This window comes from Cutaneotrichosporon oleaginosum (assembly GCF_008065305.1).
Source record: "Cutaneotrichosporon oleaginosum strain ATCC 20508 chromosome Unknown ATCC20508_contig06, whole genome shotgun sequence".
NCBI lineage: Eukaryota > Fungi > Basidiomycota > Tremellomycetes > Trichosporonales > Trichosporonaceae > Cutaneotrichosporon > Cutaneotrichosporon oleaginosum.
The window spans coordinates 577,963-596,763 of record NW_027072175.1 but is presented as its reverse complement, the minus strand read 5'-3'; the positions used below and the strand labels follow the sequence as shown (position 1 = coordinate 596,763).

The following is an 18,801-nucleotide window of genomic DNA, read 5'->3' as shown; positions in this document are numbered from 1 at the left end:
TGGTGCCGAAGCAACTCCTACTTCAATTCCAAGCTTGTGACTTGACGTCCAGTGACACGGCGCGACGCGTCCTGGGTCGGCATGTCCCGGACCCTTCCAACCCTCACGCACCTGGTGATCCGTGCAGCGGCTGAACAGACAACGGTGGGCAGATCTCTCGCTTCAGTCGTCTGCGCTCATGCTCGCGGTCGCGTTCCAGCATGGCACAGCGATCCAGCGAGCTGTGCGATTCCTTGCTGACAAAAGTGACGCCCTCTCCCGCTAATGCAATGCAGTCGTAAAGTCGCGTGTCGCGTTCATCACCGCTCAGAACCGCAGTCGCAGACCCTGAGGTAATGGATCAAGGCACGCCCCGCCCACGTGCCGTGGGCGCCCCACGGCCGCCGTTCGGAGGCGAACCCCGCTCGCTTGCAAGCGTAGTGATGATGACGGCCGTGGTGGGCAGCTCCTCCTTACGAGCGACGAGATGCAGTGAAATGAGTGGTGTCGAGATGAATAATAGACGACGAGTGGACTGAGCAGTGAATGGCGGCCGTTGTTTGTTTCAGAGCAGCGTTTACATTCGTTGAATGGGCTTTGGGGAGCGATAATTTGGTTCCGTGATGGAGGTATGGAGAGGTCCTTGCACCGCAGTCCACGCGCCGCTCACTCACTTTCACTCATCTTCCAACTCGTCCATCTCCTCCATCTCCTCTGTCCGCATCGCCACTTCTCGACAGCTCTCGCCGCAGCGCGACTCTTTCTGCGTGGCTTACAGCGCATCCCATCAGCAGCTCGTCGCGCCGCTTGCCACCGAGCTCGAGTTTTCACCCTTCCTTCCTCCACTCCTCCACCGACTTCCGAGTGTTCCGGAGACCTTGCTCGGCGTCGTATCCGTGCCGCCTTTTCCCCCCCAGCTAGGCAGCATCCCCTATAACCTCACATCGCCACCTCTTGTGCATCTCCCCCCTCCGGTACTCTCCACGCCATTATCATCAACGAGAACCGTCATTCTCCCATCGTCAACCCACGTGCTCCCGCAGGGGTCACTCACCCTTACCCCTAGGCTCACGCCGCCTCCGTCTCCTTAAGAGCCAGCTGGACACGGCTTTACTCCTCACAACCATCAACTACCTCCCGCTCGATGTCGAACCCGACGCGCCGAGCCGGCGCGAAGAAGAAGGCCGTGTGGCGTCGCCCTCTTGTAATCTTCGCCGTCCTCATCTTCCTCGTTCTGGCTGGGACGGTTGTCGTTCTCTCGACCGTCAAGGCGTACTTTGGCGTCGACCCCGCTGCTTTCTTGTCCGAAGACGAAGTGCCATGGCGGCCTGAAGACGTGATCGCCCCGCTCCGTGACCCCGCACCAGCCCCTGACGCTTCGGCCGAAGAATCGAACGCCAAGGCCAAGCGTGCTGAAGAAGACTTTGGCAAGATCCTCGACGGCGATGTCGCAGACACCGACGATGCACCGGCTGGCGCGGACATGGGCACTGAGCCGCAGACCGAGACCGACTCCGAGGTTGAGTGGGGACTGGACGGCAAGGGCACAGGTGGCTACTGGATGCGCCAAGACTGGGAGGGCAAGGTCGAGGATACTCATTCGTGGGAGCGTCTCTACAATGTCACCACAAGGTGAGAGAGACAGCGGAGCGAAGCTAACGCGCAGGGATGGCGAGAAGATTCCCCGTATCATCCACCAGACCTGGAAGTCGGACGTGCTGCCCGATAAGTGGCGCAAGAGCTTCCGCGAGTGTCGCGAAGGCATGCCTGACTACGAGTACATGCTCTGGACCGATGAGCTCTCGCTTCAGTTCATCAAAGAGAAGTACCCTGCCCAACTGCAGATGTACGAGAGTTATCCGCACGCGATCCAGCGTGCCGACGCTATCCGCTACTTTATCCTCCACCACTTTGGTGGCATCTACATGGATCTTGACATTGGGTGCCGTCGCCGCATGGACCCACTCCTCCAGGGCGACTGGGAGGTTGTGCTCCCCGTGACCAAGCCGGTTGGTGTGAGCAACGACCTGATCTTCTCGTCTAAGGGGAGCGCCTTCATGGACGACACCGTGCACGGCCTTGCAGCCTTCAACCACTTCTACGTCATGCACTACCCGACGGTCATGTTCTCCACCGGGCCAATGTTCCTCTCCGCCCAGCTCGGGATATACAGCAACGCGCACCCCGTCACCAGCAGCAACCCCGTGCGCCAGGTCCGCGTCCTCCCCAAGTCGCTGTATGGCAAGAACGTGCCGCAGGCCGATGTGCCTCACTCGTTCTTCTCGCACTTCTACGGGTCGAGCTGGCACGCCAATGACGCAGGCTTCATCACGTGGCTGGGCAAGTGGGGCAAGGGGCTCATGTACGTCGGCGCCGTTGTGCTCGTCGTCATGGTTCTGCGCCTCATTTGGACCAGAATGCGCCGCAAGAGCGGCCCACAGTACATGATGCTGCCAGTGTTTGAGGATGGGCGTGGCACTCCTACCTCCAGCGCACCTCTCTCGCCAGTGTCGGACACGCCCCCCGCGCTGGGCGACGCTCTCCGCCGCGCAGGCAACATGATCCTTGCGGCGCCCGCAGCGCTGGCCCACGGCTCCCGCCGCCAAAAGGGGTGGCTCTACTTTGTGCCGTGGAAGCAGGCGCCAACAGGAAACCGTCGGCGGACTGCTAGCGAAGCGAGTCAGCTTCCGCGTCGACCACACAGCGTGTCGAACAGCCTTTCCCTTGCGCCTGTCGCATACAGCGATCACCCGCATGCGCCCCCACCACCGCCATACGATGCGGAGATGGACGCAGTTGATGCGTTCCTCAAAGACAACGGACACGAGGATGAGGCGAGCAGCCAAGCTTCGGGCTCGGCAAGCGGATCGACGGGGGCGCGGCAGCGCGACGAGTGGCGAGAGGGAAAGTGGGGCGACTGGCGCCAGGACTAGGACTAGGACACTAGCGCATGTATTTGTATGGTGCTCTCCAAGCTGCGTGGTGGGGTCGTACGAGGCAAGAGCTGCAGGGAACAGGGATGAGGTGAGCAGAGTCGGACGATGAGGGTCGTCTTGGCAGTTGCAGGCAGAGCCAAAGGAAGGACAGAAGTTGGCGGCATGATATGCATTGCGTTGGGATCATGCACGAAGAGCACTCCCAGAGATCTTGAATGAGCAGACTTGAAGCGGCATCGTGAAGGCGCAGAGGACTGGGGCGGAATTGATGTGACGTTGGGTGGACCAAAAGTTGTGAGCACCTCCACCAAAGCCCAACTTGTCAACACCAACTTCTTCATCGCTTTCGCCTGCGACTCACACCACCATGCCAAGCTTCACCCGCCGCGTCCGGCCAGGCGTGACGCCGACTCTGGCCTCGTCTGGTCCATCTTCCACGACCAATCCTACGCACACGACCCCCTCCCCAACGCCGGCTTCATGGTCTTCTCTGCCCGGCACCAAGCCCTACCCCTCCGCGCCCCTCCGCTTCGTCTCCACCGGCCTTCCGTCCCTTGACGATGTGCTCGGCTCGCTGCCCCTTGGTGCTGTTCTCACCCTCCTCGCGCCAGACCCGCATACGCAGTGGGCTCGCCTTGTTGCGCGGCACGTCGCGGCCGCGGGGCTGCTGGACGGACAGCGGGTAGTCGTGCTTTCGAGGGATGGGGGAGACTGGGTCGCGGGCTTGCCGTGGGTTGAGGGCGAGTCGGGACTTGAGAGCGAGTCTGAGACTGAGGCGATGGAAGACGATGGGAGAACGAAGATTGCGTGGCGATATGAGAGGATGGGCAAATTCCGGACGAGTGTTGGTGAGCCTTGCTTCCTTCCCACGTCGCCCTCCCTCTTACTGACTCTAGGCTCCTCGCGCCTCGCGGCCAACACAACCCTTCCCGCCTCGATGCGGGCACAGCTCGAAGCCAGCGGGACCATCTCCTACGTCGACCCCGGTGACAGCCTGACCTCGGCACTCGAGGCGGTCGCTGCCGCGCTAGAGGCCGCTCCAAAGGATCAGGTCGTGCGCGTCGTCGTCCCAGACCTCGGATCGCGAGACTGGCCTCTCTTGAGCGCGGCGGAGATCGTTCGCTTCCTTCTTGGCCTGCGTGTGCTCCTCCGTCCCCGCCCCGCCGTGGCGGTCGTGACCTTCCCTCCATCCCTCTCAACCTCTCCTCCCGCCTCATCCCCGTCCTTCTCGTCTTCTGAGTCCTCCACCTCTTCCCCTGCCACATCTTCTTCTTCTTGGATCACGTCCCTCGCCCACGCCTCGGACGCCTGCCTCACCCTTCAAGGCTTCGGCACCTCTCCAGGCCACTTCCGCTCCTTCGCACCCCTCCACGGCCTTCTCACGCCTCATGCCCTGCCCAGTGCACACCACCTCTTGTCTCCGGCGTGCCGACACAGCACGCTGCTGGGCGTCAAAGACGGCGGGGAGCAGAACCTCGGATTCCGGCTCAAGAGGAAGAAGTTCGTCGTCGAGAGCGTACATCTTGGCATTGAGGGCGGGACGAGCGAGCGGCGGACAGCGCCCGTCGAGAAGCCCGCGGAGAAGATGGCTGAGGCGGAAGGTGTGGAGGGTGTGGAAGGTGTGGAAGGTGTGAAAAGTGTGCTGAAGACTGGCTCCTCTGGTTCAGGCGCGGCGGCGAAATCCGTGGCGACGGAAAAGCAGCTGGAAGAGAAGACGGAGAAGCCCAAGAAGCCGCGGGCACGGGTGCGCTTCGGTGGTGATGAGGTTGCTGTCACTCTTGACAAGCATGATGACCACCCCCACCCCCACTCCCACTCCCACTCCCACTCCCACTCCCATAGTCATACCAAGCCTAGGGTCGAGATCCGGCATGACCGCCCGGATCTGTACGAGTTCTAACTCTACTACATCTGCATTGCATGCTGTGATACAACAGCGCTCATGGTACAACTCTCTGCGTTTTCCGTCACTGCTGCGCCTGCGAAAATTGCGGGGGGAGTGGCGGGGTCTCAGTCGCTGCGTCTGCGTCCGTGTCCACTCGTCGCCTGCGCGAGCTTGCGCATGGCACGAATCATATCCTTGGCCTCATGGTACGCGTCACCGTCATTGGCCTTCTCCACAGCCCGAAGCACCATAGCCTTTGCATCCTCGCCAGCCTGAGCCGTTTGGCGGGGTCGTGTCTCAGCGTCTGCCATCAGCCCAGCCTTCTACATGGCCCACAGTAGGTCATGGCTCCTGCAAACGCGCCCTCGAGTGCCGCACGCGAGCTCGCACCACTGGTTGACACACTCGTGACAAGGTCTTCAAAAATATTCTGCGTCAGAGTTGCTTCCACGCACGCACGACACGCGTTTCAAACAGCCGACGAAGCGTCTGCGTGTCCCGCGTGTTGGATATACCGTCCAGTGCCGCCGAGATCCGCTCCATCCTGCAATCAGCCTAGCTTGTTCTTAAGATTCATGACACACGTGTCGTCAGTCGTGTGCGTCGCGATTCGCTCACGCGCCTCGTTCTCAAGACGCGACAGCTCACGCAGAGTCTCTCCGCGGACGCCTTCGTCTCAGGTGAGCTACGAAACGGGGGGGGACCAACCGTCGTCATCGTCGAAGCTGCCTTCGGGATCAAGGGAGCCGCTGTAGCCATCAGCTTCCTTCCCTTCCAATCCATCACCAACGTGAAATCACATCCCACCTCCCCTCTTAGACTCACTCTGAGCCATCATGGCTGTCCCTAATGTTGGTTTTGGTTTTGGCTTGTCGTTTGCGCGCGAGAGGTGAGGGGCTGCGCGCGAGTTTGCGTTTGGCTGGGGTCAGCTCAGCCGACTATGGGACCTCCGAGGCATAGTGTGTGTTCAAGTTGTTATGAAAGCCTGAAACTTGAGTCGCTCTGATTAGTCTTGAAAGTAAGTAACTGTCGTACTGAGAAAAGAGTAAAAGTGAACAAGGCGTTGTCGCGGCGAGGAAGGTGAAAACAACATGGTCCTCACCTCATGCAGATGGACCACCTCCACCTCGGAGCAGGTGCGGGATCAAAGTTCAGGTACAGACGCGTCTCAAAGTCAATGTCGACGCGTTTGCCACCTTCCGACAATGGCCAACTCCGCAACACCATGCCCAGCGCACCCCTCTTCGAGCCCGGCGACATCTTCGCCTTCCCCCCTCCCTCTCCGAATGAGGAGGATGATCTCGAAGCCTTGATCGCGGACGAGGAGGCGCAGCGCGCGGCCGCCAAAGACCTGGCCGGCTTGGAGTGCCAGAGCGCCGAGGAGGTCGCCCGAATTGCTGACAGGAAAGCGGCCGAGGAGGAGGAGAAGCGGCGGCGCGCAGCGGCGGCAGCTAGGCGACGGGCTGCTATGCTTGCTGCGTTTACGCAGGACGACGAGCTGGAGACGCAGGCTCAGTCACAACCTCGGCAGCACTCCCCCGTCCCCCTTCCCCCACGGGCCCAGTCTCGAAGCCAAGCGGCAGCCGAGAGCCAGGCCTCTGCCTCGAGCCATCGCGAGTTCGAACCCGAATTTGCCTTCGACTTTGGCGAGCGTGAGCTGGATCCCATCTCCTTGCTGACCGCAGCTTCGCGCCGCTCGCCGTCTCCTCCTCGCGTGATCTTTGACACAGCCGGACGGCCACTCCGCGCCGTGCGTGCTGCAACCGCCTCAGGATCGACCGTGCAATTCAAGCGTCGACCCAAACCTCGTGTGCCCACTGACCTCGCACACGCGGGCCAGAAAGAGGCCTTCGACCTCCTCACCACGCCGCTGCATGTGCTCAAGGCGCAGGCGGATGAGATCCGCAGCGAAGAGAAGGCTCGGGAGATGGGGCGTGCGGAAACGGCCAGGCCGGCTGTCAAGGCTGGCCTGTGGGTCGACAAGTACCGGCCTACAAAGTTCTCTGATCTTCTCGGCGAGGATGTAAGGACGGTTCGAGTTTCGCGAGCTGATTGTAGCGCATTCACCGCGACGTCATGTCCTGGCTCAAGGAGTGGGATCGGTGTGTGTTTAAGCGCGCGGTGAAGAAGAAAAAGCGAAAGCTCGACGAAGATACGAACACGTTCTACCACGACCCTCTGGATCGACCACGGGAACGAGTGAGCTTTCATTGTGACTGAGAGACTCACGCAGATCCTCCTGCTCTCGGGACCGCCGGGATATGGGAAGACGACGCTTGCGCATGTCGTTGCTAAACACGCAGGCTACCGCACTCTTGAGATCAACGCCAGCGATGACCGTAACGCTGCGACCGTCACCACGCGCATTCAGAATGCGCTTGACGCAGGGGCGGGAATCACGTCTGACCGGCCGACATGTGTCATCATCGACGAGATCGACGGTGCGACTGGCGGCGGCGACCACGTCAGTCTACTCTTGACAAAGAGCTGACTGCAGAGCTTCGTACGCTCCCTCATCAAGCTGATTCAGGACGTGCCGGCGCGTAAGAAGAGTAAGCTGCTGAACGGAGGGCCGCGCTCACACCAGCCAACACCCCAGCCAGGCCTCTGCGGCGCCCCATCATCTGCATCTGCAACGACCTATACGCGTCTGCGCTGCGCCCACTGCGCCAACATGCGCGGATCGTACGCTTCAACAAAAGCCCGAGCCAATTCCTTGTCGAGCGCCTCCGTCAAATCTGTGACCGAGAGCGGCTCAAAGCCGATCTTCGCGTGCTCACTCTACTCGTGGACCTTGCAGGTGCCGATGTCCGCAGCTGCTTGAATACGTTGCAGGTGGGTAACTGGTTTCCACGTTAGGTCCACGCCTGCCTTCCTTCGGAATTTCCGCCACACCGCCACTTGGGACCTGAAGCTGAGCTGACACCAGTTCATCAAGTCACGCTCACCTGTGGTCACGACAGACGCCATCAAATCATCCTCGGTCGGAGCCAAGGACTCTGGGACGACTCTCAACACAGTGTGGAATGCACTGTTTGTGCCGATGGCCGCAAAGCAGCGCCGCAAGGAGTTGGGCGCAGCTGACGATGGACGATACGTCGACCGCCTTGCATTCCTCCTCCAGGCGTGTGGAGACTACGACCGGGTCGTGCAAGGCTGCTTTGAACACTACACCCATCTCAAACCACTCGACACAAGCTTTGCCAACATTTGCCGGTTGCACGACTGGGTCGGCTACTATGATCACTTATCAAACCACATCGGCGAGAACATGGACTTTGAGCTCATGGCATACCTCCCATACGCGGTCGTGCCCTGGTATTCGCACTTTGCGTCTCCGTCGAATGCCAAGCGCCCCACAGAATGGCCAAAGGCTGATTACGAGGCGAGTCAAATGGGCTTGATCACGGTCGTCCCGCGATCAGCTGACCTCGGTCATGAACCTTAGCACTGACGCTAACAGGCATACCTCGTTCGTGTGGGCAACGAAGAAATCGCGACGAGTTTCAAAGCGGCGATTACACCGAACCTCCGGTCTTTGTTCTCGAGCTCAAGCACGCTCACCGAGCTCATTCCGCTGCTCATGCGCATCATCTCACCACCTCTGAAACCGGTAAGTCACTGCTTGCCGCGCACATGTCAAATGGGCCCCGGGGGGCTTGTGACAGCGCTTGCTTGCCGGCGGGGTCGCTGGTCGGCATGACCGGCTACCTAATTGTCGACTCTCCCCGTACCCCTTCTGTGCCAGGGTCGGCACGGTGCCTAACAGCAGGTGAATGCCAACATCGTGAAAGCGTCTGAACGTGCCGTTCTCGCGCGCCTCGTTGAGCTCCTGATCCCCTTGGGCTTCCGCTTCTGGCAGGACAAGACGGAGGACGGGCAGCCGCAGATGCGTCTTGAACCGTGAGTTATAGCCGAGTTGTGCCATGGGTCCCCGATGGACCCCGCCCCCGCACAATCACGTGCCCTGACACTAGTGCGATTGATGTGTTTGTCACCTACGATGGCAAGCGCGCTGGGGACATTGTCGCGTCGCGGTTCGCGGTGCGGCAGCTGATTGCGCAGGCGGTGAGTATATGTTCACGATCACGAGAAGTCTAACACAGCAGATGGATGCCGAGGTGGCACGCCGCCGCGGGCATGCTGAGGACAGCACGGCCACGTCGACTGCTCAAGCGCTCGCTGAGCAGTACGGCGCTGCCAAGACCGGAGCAAAAGCGAAGACAGATGAAGCAGCAGCAGCAGCAGCAGCGGCGCCGACGGACTTCTTTGGCCGTGTTCGGCTGCCGGCGGCACCTGTTGGAAAATCGGGGACCGATGATGTGGACATTGGTGAGTGACTTGCACGAGCCACGAGGGAGATTACGACGAAGGGCATGGTAGATCTCGGCGCTTTGACCTATTCGCCCATTCCTCACATTATTTTCCATTTTTCCAACTCTTGACGTGAGGACGCAACCGCTGACGCCTGCCACAGAGTTGGAGCCTGTTCTACCGATGACGAAATTCCGTGCAGTGTACCGCTTCAACGAGGGGTCGAGCAGTGCAGTGCGGACCAACGTCAAGATGAGCGCTTTGATGTGAAGTGGATCTGAGGGGGGAGGCACAAGAGGGGGGAGATGGAGACGGAGATGCATGTTGTGTGCCTGTGACGAGGGGGGGGGGGGGGGGGGTGAGAGGATAAAGTTGCCCCGAGATGGACGGGACGTGGGACGTGGGACATGGGACATGGGATATGATGGAAGACTGTTGTTGAGAGCAAGCAGCCATCAAGTAAGCAAATTAGGAGAGGAGGTCGTAATCCATCGTCATGAGATCAATGAGTCTTGTTAAACGGAGGGTTGAGGAAGATTGTGGAGATGGCCGACGGTGACTTTGTGCGAGAGAGATTATCGAATATTGGCCAACGATTTGCTTCCGTCATGTCCAACGCCGGGTTGTGGGATGGCCACATTCCCTGGGGGGGGGGGGCTTGGGGATGCTTGGGAGGAAGCATCGCCCTTCCTTCTGCTCTCCCTCTGCCCAAATGCCCGCTTGTCCCTCCTCCTGCAGGGCTGTGCATGCACCGCGGTGCCTGTCCTTTCTCATTCGCCAAAGACGCCCGTGCCTTGCTTACTCTCTTCCGCCGCCCCTGAACCCCTCGTTTTGGGCGCACTGACCCTCTCTTGTCTCCCCCCAGGCTCCTCTGCTCCCGCGCCTTGAGAGAGCCAAAGGAGTTCGGCATGTCCTCCGAGATGCAGGGACAGTGCGCAGCCAGTCGGACGGTCTTCTCGGCCCCTTGCCGTTTGCGCCCTCCTTCTCGTGCGCTCTCTCCCCACACGCCCCAGCGTCCCTCCCCCCCCCTCAGCTAGCGCCCTCCTCTCACCTTCCCCGGCCCCCCCCCCCGTCCAATTTACAGTCAGCCAGCGGCCACAGAGCTCGCCATCCACTTGCACCTCCCCCCCCTTCCTTCTCTTCTCCATCGCCCACTCTTCATCAGCTCTCGTGCTGCATTCACATACGCCTCACTGGCTCTTTGCCATCCCGACCTCCTAGCTGGATACCGGATACCGCTTGCTCGTAAGTCTCTACATCTACTCGGCCTCTGTCTGGTCGAGCCCATCACAATCGTGGCGCCGAGGCACGGGCTCGCCGCTCCGAGACATGTCTTGGACGCTCTATCGTGTACCCTGTACGCCTGTAGCAGACCGGAGGCCATGGCCGGCCACTTGGCCGGAGCTAGCTAGCGAACAAGCTAGGCAATTGTATTCTAGCCGCCGGGCTCCGTCTACAGGCGATCAGGCGATCGCAGGCGATAGCCCCAGAACACCCACAAGACCCAAAGAAACCGCGCAGAGATGCTAATGGCAGTGCTCGCGACCCGCTCCAGCACTCTCCCAAATCTACACTCGCATTCGACCATCTTACCACCGCCTGCAATTGCAACAGCACAACTCTCCCCAACCTTACACCCAATCTGTGCCATTCTATCAGACACAGATCCAGTCTAGCCAGTCTCCCCAGACCCACAAGCGACACAATCCTTTTATCTTCCCACAGCACCTCAATCGACCAACCCTCTATCATCCATCCAGACCCGCTCGGCACACGCTGGCGCATCTCCTCGAACACCGTCGCCAAGCTGGAGGCCTAACTCCCCCTCCTAGCCTCCTCTCCGCCCACCTTGTGCACGTTTGAGATTCGTCTCGCGGCACCTCTCCTCCTCTCCACGCTCTGTCACTCAAACCCATTAGCAACCTCAATCTATAACCTATCTCCTAGCTTGTGACAGTCCTTTTCTGCTCGCAGTGGACTCTTTTAAACGCACGCTTCATCCTCCCGCATCATACAACCCGTTGTACCCCCGCAACTGTAAACCTCGACCTTTGAATTTACCGACACTTCACGTTTCATACAATGGCGAACATCACTCCGCCCTCGACCTCGCCGACGACCATGCCTCTCTCCATTAATGTGGAATCGGTCGGCATGGCTAGTGGCCTCTCGCGCGGCAGCACGACCACTCCTACCACCAGCAAGCCCAAGCCTCGGAAGCGCAACAACAACGCTGAGAAGCGTGAGCTTCACAACGCGACCGAGCGCGCCCGCCGCGAGACTCTCAACGGCCGGTTCGACACGCTCCGTGATCACGTGCCGGGTCTCCGTGGCTGCCGTCGTGCCTCGAAGAGCGCTGTTGTCAACGGCGCCATCGCCGCTCTCAAGGACAACCGCCGCATGCGCATCTTGGCCGCCAAGATTGTGCGTGAGCTCAGCACCGAGCGCAACGAGCTTTTCGAGGAGAACAACCGCCTCCGTCAGATGGCCCACCTCCCCCCCAAGGCTGGCACTCCCAACCTCTGGACTGATGAGATGGCACAGCTTTGTGTCGTTGAGGAGGAGCCCGTTTATGTGGCCGAGGAGGGCGACGACGACGAGTCTGACGAGATGGATCTGCAAAAGGCCAACATTGTTGCTGGCAACATGGCCTCTGGTCTCATCACGCCCCGCTCGTCAACCGACCTAGGCGAGCAGCCGATTTGGTCTGCCTCGTTTGCGGCCCCCGCCCCGTCCATCCCGTTCAACTTTATGAACAACTCGGCCGAGACCTCGAGCTCAAACTCGCCTGTTGGCAGCTCGCACATGATCACGCCGCCGCAGCACACCGAGGGTCGTTCTCCGGGCGTCGCGCTTGGCGTGTCGCCTCACTCGTCATCTCCCGCAGAGTCCCCTCAGAACGATGTCTGGGGCCAGTTTACCCAGCCCATGTTCCAGCCGTCCCAGCAAGCACACCAGTCTCAGCAGCAAAGCCTCCAGATGCCGGGCCCATTCGGTCAGGCGCAGTACGATCTGTCAATGTTCCTCGCCCAAGGTGGACAGAACGTTCCCGTTGCCATCGCCTTCCCGCACCAGCGCGATGCCTTGGCCACACCACCTGCCACGGCCGCCCCCACCGCCGCCCCCTTTGACTTTAGCTTTTCCATGGACTGGCTTCAGCAGCAGCAGCCTGTTGGCGTTTAGGTCCAAGCCCTGTGTCTAGCTGGGTCCCAAGGCCAGGTTTTGATTGGCTTGATGTGACATCTTTGTATCGCAAACACCATTCCGTCTTGTCGTATACCCGAAGGTTTGTAGAAGCAGTTATGCACCAAAACGCGCGCGCAGAGGAGCGGTGCTAGGGGAGCGGGCAAGCGAAGGGATGCCAGAGACATGAGAGGAACAAGATTCTGAGCACTGAGATAAGCCACCAAGGACATGTGACGGAGAGATTGAATGGCCTCAAGACCGTCGTCAAGAGGCACCCAGGCCCAAGCCTGCATTCCAGCGGCGGCCAGCGGCAAGCACAAGTGAGACACTGGACCGGACTTGCAGAGCTCTGCATTGACCGCCGCGCGCCATCCATTGGAGTCTGCGCAGCCGCAATCCGCCTCGTTACGACACCGCCCTCTGAACTGCCACGATCCACCACCCCAGATCTCGACGCGGACATCTTTCCGGAATCTATCCAGCAAACTATTCATCGAGCCGCGACGGGCCTGTGATCCTGTGATCCTGTAATCCTGCGAGGTCCTGCGATCAGCCTGTGATGGTGCGAGAGTCGCCACTTCATGCACTCCATTTGCCCCCGCTCAGGCCCCGGCGACCCGGCGACCCAGATCGCCGCTACCCTTGCCTCCGCACCGTTTTCCCGCTCTGCCCCTGTGCCCCTCCCTGCGCCGCCGCTTGGCTTCTGCGCCACGCAAACGCCGGAAAATCGGATGTCCTGGGTGACTCACCGAAGCTTCCAGCTTCCAGCGGCGTAGTCTTCAATCTTCCGACTCGGAGAATTGGGAAGACGACGACGAAGCGTTTGATCGCCCCAGCTGCGCAGTTGATCGCCCGGACCGTAGCGCTAATTGCTTAAGCTTGTCTGATCGTCTGATCGTCTGATCGTCTGATGATCACCATGCACTCGGCAGCATTGCGTGTTGTCTCTCAGCTCTGTCTATCGTCACACGATCATACGCAGTTGTGTAGAGCCGAATTGCAATTCTCCGTTCTTCCCTTCGTTCCACGCAACCGAGGGCTATTTGGGCCACCGCTAAGCTATCTTCGGCTCGTGGCGGATGTGCGCCTCCCCGTCTGTGGCACTCAGGACAATTGAAAGAATGCGAGGGTATGGACTTTGGTCCGTCAACTTGCACACACAACGTCCTCTCTGATGACAAAAGAACTCGCATCTCGTCCCAACTTGCAGATGTATGGTATACTGGAGCTTCACTCATCCCTCGCACTGAGATTCACTGTCTGTCCATTGGAACAGAAATCCGAAACGGAAACCCGCGGTCGGCACCGTGCTTGAGCGGCTTCGAGGCGCCGAGACTACGTCCCCTCGGCCCAACATTCTCGGTGCAAACTCACTGCGTGCCCGAGTGCATGCATCTTACCCTTCCCTACCTCCCTACCACGCCAGGCCATTGGACCAGCGCAGCGCGTCCGCGGCAGTCTGGACCGGCAGTGCGTGACCAGACACGTAGACCTTTGCGAAAATGTTCGTGCCCTTGGCGACCTGCTGGCTCTCGTACGCATTGATGGCCGAGAGAGGCGACACGGGATCGAGCAGGCCCTTCTGGAGGAACACGGGCGCGGCGAGCGGGCCGACGGGCAGCGTCGTGTGCGCGCGCACGGCGTTGACGAGCCCCGTGCCCGCCAGCGGGCGGGTGACGAGGCCCCCGCTCGCGACCGTGTTGCCCACCAAGTCTTGGTAACACGCCGTCGCGGCCGTGTGCGCGAACGCGCGCCCCGCGTCGCTGAGCTCGGTGAATTGCGCGAGGTCGACGCCCGCATTCCGCAGCCCCGCCAACACATACCCCATATATGCCGTGAGTTCGGCCACGATCGGGAGGTACGGCACGGCTGGGGTGAGGAGGCCAAAGCTGCCCGCCACGTCGGCGGGGACCGCCGCGCCCACGCTCCCCAGCACGCGCAGGTCGGGCGCGTACCATCCCGCAATGGCGTTGACCCACAGCGCCGTGTGTCCGCCCTGGCTCCCGCCGTACACCACAAACTCCTTCCGCAGCGGGGGCACGAAGCCGGGGTGCAGCGCCGCACCAGCGTGCGCCGCCCGCACGGCGTCTAGCACGCTCTTCGCCGTCTCCTCCCCGTCGAGGTAGGGGTGGGAGTCGTCGATCCCGAGCCCGCCGTACTCGGGCACGACGACGGCGTAGCCCGCGTCCAGGAACGGGCCGAGCCACGCGTCGTACCGTCCCCCCCAGCCCATCTTGAGCCCGACCGTGCATTCGCGGCCCACGCCCGACGTGCCGTGCGTGTATGCGAGCACGCGCAGCGGACCCGAGCCGGCGCCAGCGGGGACATATACCGTCGCGAGAGCGTCTTTCGCGGCGCCGTATTGGTCGGTGCGGTATCGCATGCGGTAGGCCACCGACGCGCCCGCGATCATCACATCTGTGTTCCCCGTCAGGTCATCTGCGGAGACGAAGGTGCCGGGCGCCTGCCGCGGTGCAGGCGCGGCCTGGGTGGGCAGAGCGAGCGCGAGCGCGAATGTGAGCGCTTTGAGGCGCATCGCGGGTGGGTGTGGCGTGCCGGGCCCCGCAGAGAAGCTTAAGTAGCGCGGGGGCTCTGACTGCTTTATGGTTGACATGAAGCGACCATGTCCCCACACCAACAGCCACAGCTTATTGGCGTCGTGTTGCGTCCTCTCGGCCGAGCACAATCTTATCTGATCTTACCTCTCCCACTGCGTGTTCAGTTTGTCCCCATCCCGCGGTGAGTCAGAAGATGTGACTGGCTCACGGACGCCAAGCCCGACGTTTCAGAGGCCACGCTGGAACTCTCCCCGTCCTTTTGTGAACAGGGCCGAGCACGCTGATCAACTCAAATACTGCCCAGCGCCTTGGCATCGTCGCCATTTGCATTCCGTCTATTCTTCTATTGACACATCTGAAATCTCAATGCCAGCGCGGGGGAGGAATCAGGCCCGCCGCCTCGGATGTCTCCAGCTTCTTCGGCTTGGTGAACCACGAGCCGACATCCCACCACGACGGCTGCAGCGAAGCGGCCATTTCAGCGAGGTCACGCCCACGCCCGTCGACGGGAGCTGGAGGCTCGGACAGAATCGGCGTGCCGGCCTCCTCCGCGAGGTGGTTGAGGTCTGCGAGCGCCCCACGCGCCGAGTCCATGTTGCCCGCCGCCTGGGGTCAGCTGTCTTTCCCGCATACAGACTCACCGCCTCGTACATGGCAAGGTGGTAAAAGGTCTGCATCCGCGTTGGGGTCACGACTGCAGCGTGTTCCGCCTCGTCATTGTCCACGCTCGGAGAAGTGCCTCTCCGCTCGTCGTCAGAAAGCTGCGCCGCAAGCTCCTCGGAGCGCTCGAGGAGTGCAAGACAGCTGTGCAAGTGGCGGATGGCCTTGGTGAAGCGCGCCACCTTGCCCGCCCGCTTGGAGTGGAGGTACTCGCTGACGAAAGCGACCTCGGCGAGTTGCTCCTGCGCCAGCGCAGCGCCGAGGAGCGTGAGGTGGTTGGCGAGCGGTGATGCGGGGTCGCACAGCTTGTACGCTAGCTGGAGGTACTGCGCCGCGAGGGCGCGCTGGTCGTCGCGGTGCAGCGCGCCGCCGAGGAGCCGGAGTGTCGTGGCCGTGTGCTGCCGCGACTCCTCTTGGCTAGCTGGGGTCTGTGTGACATCGAGAAGCTCGAGGCTCTCGCCTTCCTCAGCTGGCCGGTAGGCGTGGCGCACCCGCCGGTCCTCGGGAGCGAGGTGGGCGAGGCCCAGGTCGAGCAGACCCGCCGCCTGTGCGTAGTAGTAGTACATCACAGCCTCGTTCCAGCTCTTGGGCCGCTGCTCCTCCTTTTCGGGTGGGGGCGCTGGAAAGGGCTCGGGCTCCTCCAGCTCCAGCTGGAGGTTGGCCTTGCGGGCGAGCTGCTTTGCCAAAAACAGCGCGGCAAGGAACGTGTCGGCCGTGTTCACCGGCCCCTCGGGCCATGTCGTGAAGGGCGCTTCGCCGAGCGCATCGTACTCGTCACGCAAGATTATCCAGGCGTCCACCACCCGGTCCTGCAGAATCACGACCTCGGCAAGCAAGCCGGCCAGTTCCTGCGCCACCCGTCGCTTGCCCACGGCTCCCTCTAGGATGCCTGTAAAGCTCTCCGCGGGCATCGCCGCAGCAGCGGCATACACGCCACGTAGGACGGCCTCGGCGGCGCTGTAGTCACCCGCGTCGAAGGCAGCCTTGTATTCGTTCAGTGCCGAGTGCAAAACCGCAGGGTACTTGGCATTGTCGTGGTGCGTGGCGGGACTTCTCATGCCGTCAATGTGCTCGGGGTCGGAGAGCTCGGAGCCGGCGCTCGAGCGTTCCAGGTTCCTGCTGTCAGCAGGCGCTTCGTCGGATGAGGAGGGAGGCTGAGCTCACTCGACGAAGTGCCATCCCCAGCCCGCTGATCCGAAGGCAACAAGCGAGACCGCGGTGGCGATGAGGAGTCGACGAGCATTCCACTTCGGTCCCGAGGGCGGGGCGGCGGCCGTCGAGAGCCGTGAGATGGCGGTACGAGGAAAGGAGGGAGCGTGGGGGATGGGGCGCGGGGAGGCGAGGCGCGCCCGAACGGCTCCCCGGGGCACACGGAGAGCAGACCTCGCGAGCGCCGACATGATGGACAGGTGAGGAATGGTGAGCTCTTTGCCCGGGGATGATAAGGCAATGGAACGGAGGCCAAGCGCGCCCGTGCGACGCTTGGGATTCTGGCGCGAGGCATCAGTGCGTCGGGTGGGATCTTGTCGGCTGTCCAACGCGCCGCCTGTGCGCGGGGTGTGCGTGGCTCGCAGCGGCCGGCGGCGGAGTGGCTTGCTGGCGGTGCAGTGCGATGCAGATCAGGTATGTTTTGGTACATTGTTGTCAGCGTTGAGCATGCCGCTCGAAGATCGTTGGAGGCCACAGCATTCCAGCACTCTAATGAATCGCGAAAGAAATCAAAGGGTCACGCACCCCTGCGCTGGCGGGCGGTGGCGCTCACGCCACCTCTCCACCTCATCGACCTTGCACTCGGGCTCGTTCCTTATGCTTCCACCACGACTCGCGCCCCTCGGCGTGGAGGCCAGTGCTTGGCGACCGGCTCGGCGTCAGTGCCAGAGAATTACCCACAGATGGCATCACGGGCAAACCTCAGACCGCCTCCGTGCATGCATGTCGAGATGTTAAGCCTTGGATGCATGTTCGTTGCCGCAACGTAGTCACAACGAATCTTTGAGAGTGACCGTGACAGGGCGACCGACTGGCACTGGCGTTTTCAGTGGTATTGGTGAGTATTTGGTGAACAGCGCTGTGAGCGGCGGCGCCGTTCAGAGCCTCGGTGGAGTTTTCGGCTTCGTGATTTTCGAGGCCGCCGCTGTCCGTGTTCCCGAGCTCGGCGCGCCCTCGTCCAGCCTAGTTCTGTAGAATAATACACGAACAGCACGTTCCCGCCGCGTTTAATGTCCCGCCGAGGCTTGGGCGAGGGTTGAAGATAAAGCAGAGTATCGGGGAAATTGGGACACGGTGTCTGCCAAAGTCGGAATGTCATACGCTGTCAGTCCCTTTCAGGGACCACTACCCCACAGCGCTGTCCACAACTTCACCCAAACCACTCCATCTGTCATTGCCACCGGATGCACTCCGAGCGCGTGTGCAAACAAACTCGCGCGACGCTTGGTCTGCGTACCTGCTCTACCTGCATCGCAAGACCACTGGAATTGCACACGTGAGGACAGGTCTTCGTTAAGACCGCCAGAAACCCCCCTGATCCGAGATTCATCCAAACTCGCCGATTCGGTCGATTTATTCTGCGCCGCCTGCAAAACTCGTTACGGCGCTTTTCCCTCTACCAACAGGACCAACAGGACGGCGCCAGCTCGACCTGCAGATACCGCAATTGCCGTACATCTTTCCGGACACCCCTGCTCTCGGTCAAAAACCTCCCTGATCTTCCTCATCTCGACACCGCCTGGACCCGCAACTTACTGCCTCCTAGCTCGCAGAAGCAGGCCTGGACACGGAGACGCGCCGATCAGTAAAATTGTAGCGCTGGCATACCTGGTAAATGGTAACATGCCGACTGACTCGGCCTCCTCATATCGCGACGTCAGACGCTGCTGTCCGCTTATAGTACTCATTCCCATTAACGCTTGCTAAGCCACTGTGAGGGTACCCGTGACAACGAGACAAGCGTTTATTGCCGCCGAAGAACAGTCTGGACTTTGTGGTACTCAATACCGGCCTGTGGAGCCGGCAGCGCTTCCGTTGAGCGTGGTATAAAGCAGCTCTGAGGTAGGTGATCACGCCAGCGAATGCGAGCACCATGAGTGAGAACTCACACGTCCAGCCAGTCAACGGCAACACCACCCCATCATTCAAAACCGCCCAGAGTGAAACCAACTCCCGCTCCAGCTCCTCAACCGGCGCTCCCTCTAGCCGGTCTCTTACCGTCCTTCAGGCCTTGGCTCTCACTTCTCTAAGCGCTGCCCCGGCCACTGCGTCCCTCCCCGCCGTGTTCGTCGAG

The 18,801-nt window shown here is 61.1% G+C and overlaps 7 protein-coding genes across 7 annotated transcripts; 5 read left to right on the top strand and 2 right to left on the bottom strand.

The window, feature by feature from the left end:
* Positions 1-1,123: 1,123 nt before the first annotated feature.
* COLE_06663 (uncharacterized protein) lies at positions 1,124-2,912 on the top strand (the record flags this gene model as incomplete). Its single annotated transcript, XM_018426580.2, has 2 exons — positions 1,124-1,611; positions 1,646-2,912. 2 exons carry the CDS (start codon positions 1,124-1,126, stop codon positions 2,910-2,912), a joined length of 1,755 nt encoding a protein of 584 aa, XP_018279935.1.
* A 370-nt stretch (positions 2,913-3,282) lies between these two features.
* COLE_06662 (uncharacterized protein) lies at positions 3,283-4,815 on the top strand (the record flags this gene model as incomplete). The annotated part of the gene is made up of 2 exons (XM_018420779.2): positions 3,283-3,763; positions 3,812-4,815. 2 exons carry the CDS (start codon positions 3,283-3,285, stop codon positions 4,813-4,815), a joined length of 1,485 nt encoding a protein of 494 aa, XP_018279936.1.
* A 1,162-nt stretch (positions 4,816-5,977) lies between these two features.
* On the top strand, positions 5,978-9,384 carry COLE_06661 (uncharacterized protein; the record flags this gene model as incomplete). Its single annotated transcript, XM_018422810.2, has 12 exons — positions 5,978-6,452; positions 6,486-6,823; positions 6,859-6,999; positions 7,034-7,264; positions 7,298-7,352; positions 7,388-7,635; positions 7,730-8,185; positions 8,264-8,413; positions 8,573-8,703; positions 8,778-8,868; positions 8,910-9,132; positions 9,278-9,384. 12 exons carry the CDS (start codon positions 5,978-5,980, stop codon positions 9,382-9,384), a joined length of 2,646 nt encoding a protein of 881 aa, XP_018279937.1.
* Positions 9,385-11,196: 1,812 nt separating this feature from the next.
* COLE_06660 (uncharacterized protein) lies at positions 11,197-12,297 on the top strand (the record flags this gene model as incomplete). Its single annotated transcript, XM_018427235.2, has 1 exon — positions 11,197-12,297. The coding sequence occupies one exon, from the start codon at positions 11,197-11,199 to the stop codon at positions 12,295-12,297; it is 1,101 nt and encodes a 366-aa protein (XP_018279938.1).
* Positions 12,298-13,714: 1,417 nt separating this feature from the next.
* COLE_06659 (uncharacterized protein) lies at positions 13,715-14,836 on the bottom strand (the record flags this gene model as incomplete). The annotated part of the gene is made up of 1 exon (XM_018425979.1): positions 13,715-14,836. One exon carries the CDS (start codon positions 14,834-14,836, stop codon positions 13,715-13,717), a length of 1,122 nt encoding a protein of 373 aa, XP_018279939.1.
* Positions 14,837-15,244: 408 nt separating this feature from the next.
* On the bottom strand, positions 15,245-16,918 carry COLE_06658 (uncharacterized protein; the record flags this gene model as incomplete). Its single annotated transcript, XM_018427237.2, has 2 exons — positions 15,245-16,634; positions 16,683-16,918. 2 exons carry the CDS (start codon positions 16,916-16,918, stop codon positions 15,245-15,247), a joined length of 1,626 nt encoding a protein of 541 aa, XP_018279940.1.
* Positions 16,919-16,934: 16 nt separating this feature from the next.
* COLE_06657 (uncharacterized protein) lies at positions 16,935-17,465 on the top strand (the record flags this gene model as incomplete). The annotated part of the gene is made up of 1 exon (XM_018427236.2): positions 16,935-17,465. One exon carries the CDS (start codon positions 16,935-16,937, stop codon positions 17,463-17,465), a length of 531 nt encoding a protein of 176 aa, XP_018279941.1.
* Between the last annotated feature and the right edge of the window lie 1,336 nt (positions 17,466-18,801).